At 33.5% G+C, this 7,689-nt stretch overlaps 1 protein-coding gene across 1 annotated transcript in view; it reads right to left on the bottom strand.

Moving 5' to 3' along the window:
• Positions 1–1,215: 1,215 nt before the first annotated feature.
• LOC131030203 (truncated transcription factor CAULIFLOWER D-like) overlaps positions 1,216–7,689 on the bottom strand; it is a 45,039-nt gene continuing 38,565 nt past the window's right edge. Inside the window, exons 3-4 of the mRNA XM_057960916.1 lie at positions 1,433–1,618; positions 1,216–1,303 (exon numbers count right to left, since the gene is read on the bottom strand). Coding sequence (XP_057816899.1) covers positions 1,216–1,303; positions 1,433–1,618 — 274 coding nt within the window. The remainder of the gene's footprint in view (positions 1,304–1,432; positions 1,619–7,689) is intronic.

Genomic DNA, 7,689 nt, shown 5'->3' with positions numbered 1-7,689 from the left:
TCTTTGTTAAATCTATAATCATCAAATTTTATATCTTGACAAATAAATAATAAATATTTTATTGTTGCTATTAAATTTTCTTTCTTAAATCCACATTAACCAAACAATCTTACTAATCAAATTCACAAAAAACTAACAAATAACACTAATTAAATAGTGACCATATCTTAAGAAACAAGTAATTATTTTTTTTTATGTTCTTTAAATCTTCTTTCTTAAACTCCCATAACGATTATATAATCTTAGGAATCAAATTGAAAAATATATAATGAAGAAATTATTGCTACTATTATTTCTTTAATCTTTATATCTCTTGAAATTACTTTTGTGGAAATTTATAAAATACTTATCATAGATTAACATATCAAAATAATAATAATTAAGTAATACTTGTTTTATTATATTTCTTTTGTACAAAGAAATATCCTCATTCTGGTTTTACTTTATGATATAAAATATATTTTATAACTATTTTGGTAGGTACCTTTCAATTTTATCTACAGCAGATTTAGATGTTTTTGGAAGTAATGTATACCTTGCATTAATATTTCCTAAAAATAAAGTTGCATGTACAATTACAAAAGATCTAACATTTATGACACAGTAAAGATCATAGTTTGGGCTTATTGGGTGAACAATATTGGCAAAAAATGGTTGAGAAGTTTCACATAATCTTTATTTCATTGTTGTTTTTTGGTCTATGAATAATTGATTTGGGTGAAAGCTATCCATGTCATCTTATGATTATTCTTATTTTAATGTAACCATCAGAAATATAGGTTTGAAAATTCTTTATTGTTGCTGGATTCCTATAAAATATAGTATAAACTATTTATGTTGCTAAATGATACTCTAATTGAGAACGATATAAACTAGATTTTCCCAAAAGAATCTAATAGACATAAATGTCTGTGCCTTTCTAAAATGTTGTTCAATCAGCTTGTAACATTCTTCCCATAATATTAATTGTAAGAATTGTTTGCAAAACCCTATGGTAGCATTTCCATAAAAGTGCCGGCTAAAATGGAGGCCAAAAATAAGAAAATGGATATTTGTTGAATCTATAAATAGCCCCTCTGTGGAATGTTTAGGGGTACGATTCACTTTCCAACGGGATCACCCTACTACTTTGTGTTCTCTTTGTTTTTTTGGGAATTTCAAGGATCTGCTAAACCAGACAGGCCCTTCTGTAAACCAGTTTGTGAATTTTTTTGTTCAGAAACATATTATAAAAAACCAAACTACTCGGAATACCATTGATTTTAAGCAATTGCCAAGCAGATTAGACAAGGCCGCACTTATCCTGCATACAATTCTAAAATTTTACTTTCAAAAATAAAACCCTAGGTGATAAACAAGGTAATAGAGGGACTGGAAACCCTAAAAATGAGAAGGTGAGGTGAAAGAGTTGAAGGTGAATACAGATACATACCCGTGACTGCCATACTCGTAGAGTTTCCCTCGGCTGGAGAAAATGATGAGACCCACTTCTGCCTGGCAAAGCACCGACAGTTCATGCGCCTTCTTTATCAGCCCACTTCGCCTCTTCGAGAACGTCACCTGCCTATTTGTTCGGTTCTCGATCCTCTTTATTTCTATCTTTCCCCGCCCCATCCAGCTGAAAACAACAAAAGTCCATCTAATCAGTTAACCAGATCTCAGAAGCAGTTCAGTCTTCGCAAAGCAAAATTAGGGATAGCGTCTTACAGAAGAGAAAAAGACTTTGGAGAAAAACGCTGAAGATGGATCTCGCCCTGGCGTGTTCCTCGTACGCACGGTATCCGAAGAGGCAAGAAGAGTAGTACAATACTCTTTTAGTCAGATCTTTGTGCCGCAAGGCATTCTTTTATGGGTTTAATATAACCAGGCATTGAAATTCACATTTACCGCTGTTGGCTTTACCAACTCCTTTTTCTTCCATTGGCTAGCTAAGGAACGATCTGATATGACAATTAGATTTGGCGAAGCTATAGAGATAGCGGATCAAATATATGGCTCAGGTTGTTCTACTGAAATTTTAATAGTATCTCCAAAATTTTGCTCTAAATCCATGGAGGTCCCCACGATCTGACAGACCACGTGAAGTGTTGTCCCCCTGTAGAAGTATATTAGCCATGAACATGCGGCCTTCCACTATCTCTTTCCTTTTCCCGTATCTTATATCATACGACCGCTTTTCCTAAAACCGGAGGTCGCCCAAGTATGCCCTAAGGACGTTTCAATTACAGCATAATTTTGGGAATCCGTAGGTGGAGGACATTAGTCAGTCATCTATTGGGTGGCATTAATAGAATAATGATATCGTGTAGAATATTAATTTTTTTAGGTTAGATCTGAGAAAAAGTCAATATCAGACCTTTTAAACGAGGTATCGTAAGACCAAAAACGTCGGTTTCCCATTTCAGTGGGTAATGTTATCTTTTCCGACAAAAATTATTAAAAACATGATGCCAAATGACTTTCTCTTATTAAATTTTGCTTCAATTTTAAAACGAGTTTTGAAAGAAAATGTCAAAGGATTCTTGGTAAAATGGAATTGTTCTAATGAGTCAAGAATGGATCAAGTCTTGTTGAGTGCAAGGCTTTGACATCATAAGAGATGAGGCTGGGATAGTGCCTTGGGCAAATTTGATAGAATTGAGAACCCTTAGTCATTAGCTCGTAATCAAAGATATTCAGCCTATGACTTGTCCTCTATATTGGTAGTTAAATAAATCTAAAAAATTATATTAATCCTTTTTCGTTAAATCTTAAAATGGAAAAGAGTGGAATATATTTGTGTACAACTCTTTATTACTTAGATAAAGAATAAACAAGATTATATTTAGAGTTTTGGAATCAATCTATAGTGATGGCAAATGATTGTAACAAGGTTTTAAAAAAAAGAAAATGGTTTAGTGAGGTTTATTAGTAGAATGTATTTTTTATGAGGAATATGTTTCATTTGCCAATTTGAACATTATATTAGTGTTGTGTATTATCGCTTTTAGAAAGTGGTGATAAAAGGGGATTCTATATTGGTTGTCAACCTACCTAATTTCTTCTTCGTCACACAACCACCCCACCCCCCCCCCGCCCCCATTGGAAAATAGGAGACTTGATTGAAGACAAAAATTGATGTTATTCTCATTATCCAAGTGGAAGATTTCTCACACCTCTATGGAAGTTAATAAATTATTGGATGGTCTCTTTAATTTTAGATTATAAATTAATGAATCAAAGTACTGGAGGTTTCAAAGGAAAATTTTGTTCAAATATTGGCAAAGCTTTGTTAATAATCATGCCATAAAGCACCTGGTTAAATTCAATCAACGTGATTATTAATTATAACTATTTGATGAGGGCTAGCCATGATCATGTGAAGGTCCCTAAGATGAATAATACCTATCAAATTGATTTAAATTGGCAAAACATAGTTAATGGTTGCATTGGTGAAGGAGAAGAGAAAAAGGATATAAAAGAACTCATTTTTAAATTCTTCATCATTATAACATGGTTTCTTTGTTGCATTTTCCCTCTCTATATATGTTCAATAAGAGCCTAATGATGACTACAAATGCTTGTTATGGGTATGAAAATCCCCATTAAGAGATTGAATTTGATCTCTCAAGCAATGTGAAATCAGATAATATTAATGATGATAGGGGAAGATATACTCCCACATGTCAATCATGGGCTTCCTATTTTAATGATGTACTTCTTAATAAGAAAGATTAAGGCTTGTTTAGAAAACATTTTGAACAATGTCTCCTGCAAGTCTACTATTTAAATTTCAATGATGTTAAGTGATGTGTTCATTGTTGTGAGCATTCAATTTCTTAAGTAAACTAAAATGGGTTTCTATCATCTATGTGTGGAATCCATTACTTATGTGCCATCGAAGAAAATTATAGAGGCCTGGGCAATATTTGAGAGAGGGGGTCATACTTCCTTTTTCAAATCCATGAAAGGAAGAGATGGTGATCTCTCCTTCCAATTCATGAATATCATTAATAAAGGACATGTGTATTTTGTAATGCCTTCCTAAGCAACCCCAGTGGACAACAACTATCTAACAAAATAAACATAGCAATTTTTTTTTAAGAAAATCACATTATGATTATTAAATCATCAAGAGATTATTTGTAACAAGTGCACAAGTAGAAGATAAATATTTTCTTAAACTAAGTCCTCTTCCAGGTTCCCTAATGTCTCTACCTATCCAACACTCTAAACAATATTCAAGAATCTTAAACCATAAAAAACTAACAATGCCATTGCATAACATAAGAATGTCTACCAATATCACTCAGATCATTTGAAAATCAAATGAAGTATTCCTATGATAACCTTTTGCATAAAACATGATAAACATCCATCTATATAAGACTAGTTGTTACCAACATTGAACCACTTAAACACTAGTCTCAGATTACGTTAATTTTGGTTACATTTAATTGCATTACATCAATCTCCATAAGGAGTATCCACAATACAATTATAATGTTACAATTACAATGATATCCAAAGACAAAAATCCTTTACTAATACATCAACTAAACCATCTACATTATGGAATAAGAGATATTGTAAAGAAGATATATGGCCCATCCGATGCACATGAATAAGTCCACTGGTCCCCAATTGAGTCTGGAAAGAACTACTCAACCATGTGGAACCCTTAGGTCCACCGTACCATGCTTTGGAGAAAGACACAAGGCCCCACACAACACAAGAAAACTTGGCCAAGGATAGGGTTTAGGGTACATATAGGGAAGAGTTTCACCACATAGCCTCAACATGGGTTACCTTGATAGTCTCTCTAGACCCTGACCCCCATTTGATAAGTCATATCGAACCAAATAATCCTTTCATGAGGACAAGGAATTTTGATCATGGTAGATCAATGTCTCTTAGATGAAACATTTTTCCAATCCCTTCCTTAGCCCAAATGATAACTCATAGTTATCTTGTTAAATGCGTATTTCACCCTGGTTCATCTATTATATCATCACTTGTTTAAGGAACTCTTAATTAGTTACCCTTGTAGACACTTTACGGCCCCACCCTCCATTTTGAGCCACTCCCACTAAATTGTACCTACACAACTATAACATAGGGTTTCCTTCCAAGGAAGGATAAGAATAATTAATATAGATATATTAAATCAATCACATGCTCTGAAAATTGAATCAAATTCATACATAAAGCCTTCCTAATCTTATCTATTAATTATATCAATGAAGGTACTTCGAAATTTAGTAACAACTAAACATACATACAAACATGTATAGGAGAAAGATATACAAACATGAATAAACTCAAAAAATGCCTTAGAGACCTCCCCAAATAGAAAAAATAAATAGTGGACAATCTCAACTCAATCCTCTGGAATCCACCCAAAAGCCAACGGATCCCAATCAGGATCAAACAAACTAAAAACAAAGAACCTATGCAGATGGCACTTGAAACTACATACGTGGAATCAGATTCTATGCATTTGACACTTTAAAATACACATATATTGACTGTATTTACATATTTATTCAATGTATTTGTGCATATGAAACAAGAACTACATAGTTGAAAAGGGGACACTTGGGGGATCTAATTGGGCTTAAAATTGGCCCAAGAAGTGGAAATAGGAGAAGACCCATCTAAGAAAAGCCTGTTTCCCTTCCAAATATCCCTTTAATCTCCCCCCAAGATACAACAAAAGATTACAAGATACAAAAGTCCAAAAATAGCTACTTAAAAACTCCATTTGGAGAGGGCTTTTCAACACAAAGCAATAGACATATAACTAGAACTTAATATCACTTTTGGATATCATTGAGATACACTAAATAAATCATTTCCCTCTTTCAAAATCAATTAAAAGAAAATTTTATTTAAAATGAACATAAATTCTAAGAATATACCAAAGGAAACCTTAGAGAAGGGGAATGAAATCAAAGCCATTTTAACACATACATGACCAATAATTAAAACCACTTAAAATTATAATTAAATGCACTAAAAATATCCTTATGCCTTTTCCAAAAGAAAGGTAAATCATGTAAAAATCAATGGAGTTTCAAACCCTACCTCGAGTCCTGCCAAGACAACAAAAAATAAATGAGAAAGGAGAAAAGATGCATGGAAGAAATCCACACACAACTAGGAGTTTCGAACAAGAAACAAGAAAAGAACAGTAATAAATAATCTATAAAATTCTTCAATCAATCACCCAAATAAATCTCCAAAAGAGCCCATTTCAAACTTGCACAAAAATCAATGGAAAACTCTTCCAAGTCCTCTCCCAACATATCTCCCCAATATCTCCCCCGAAACTCTAGAAAATAACCATCAATAATTAGAAATAACTAGCCACTCTCTCTCCAAAAACCCCAAGATTAAATAATAAAATTCCCTCATAAAGAACACGTACAAGAATTCCAACCAACCCAATAATTAAGCTTTCTAATATAACTCATAAAACAAAGCTTAAACACACAAATGCACAACTAATTCCCACCAATAAAAATAGCATATAATTATCAATTACTAGTGCATAAAATTATTCACGACTCAAATATAATTACACCATTAAAATATAATATACATATTATATCACCATCACCATGCATTGAGATGCTATGCTCATAAATAATAGAAGGAGAACAAATATTATAGTATTAGCATAAGTAAATTTGTATCATATGATTAAATAATAATAATAGTTCAATAATATAAATAGTCATAAATAATTACACCTAAAATAATATTATCAATTCATATTTATATAATTAAAAATACCACACATGAATGCACATGACATAACCAAGATAAAAGTATCATTCACTATATAACCAACATAACTAACTAAGGAATATGAATATTGCCATTGTAGCAATTCGAACGGGTGATCTCAAGACCAAGAGTGATTGTCCTAGAATGGGTCAATGGATAAGGCTAAGTCAACTTGGGCATTTATGCTATCTCCATTACCACCATCGGGGATTGTTAGGAATGCTCAAACATGTGAAGCCAAGTAGAGTCAATGCCTAGTACCTGCATCAAAACAAAGCACAAAACACCTGCACAACATATACATTGATATATACATATGACAAATAGCATTAATAGGCATAATAAATTCTCAAATAGAATCATCTGAACATATGTTAGTACTATAGCATCATAAAATTGCGATCCTTGTAATTTTGATTGTGTTTTAGGTCCTCGCCCTAGTGACTACATCTCCCTATTCAATTGGGACCCCTCTCTACATTATTCTTCCAGGTTTCCTCCTATTTCATCCCTTGTGTCATCTCATGACCATGTGCAAGCCCCAAAATAGGACAGGACAGGGGCGCCATGCCCTTGTCCCCTTAGGAAAAGGGTGTGGTGCCCATGTCCCCCTTGGATAGGGGCGTGGTGCCCTTGTCCTCCCTCTTTGTGTGGCCCCGAAATGGGTCCATATGACCCTTGGACCTAAATTATCTTTTTCTAATTAAATTCCCCCCTCTATGTCAGCCTTTGGTGAAGGGATAATTAACCCTCCAAGGCAATTATAAAATGGGATTCAGTGCTCTCATTTGCATAAGCGAAAAATTAGGAAAACAAGTGGAAGGTCTCCATTATCATCATCAAGCATTCAAGTGTTCAAGTCTTTACGCATCCATCAAGTGTTCTTCTTCATGTGTCTTCTTTACTCATCCATTGGAG

The sequence above is a fragment of the Cryptomeria japonica genome, chromosome 9 (genome assembly GCF_030272615.1).
Source record: "Cryptomeria japonica chromosome 9, Sugi_1.0, whole genome shotgun sequence".
Taxonomy (NCBI): Eukaryota; Viridiplantae; Streptophyta; class Pinopsida; order Cupressales; family Cupressaceae; genus Cryptomeria; species Cryptomeria japonica.
This window is presented reverse-complemented; position numbering and strand designations above follow the sequence as displayed.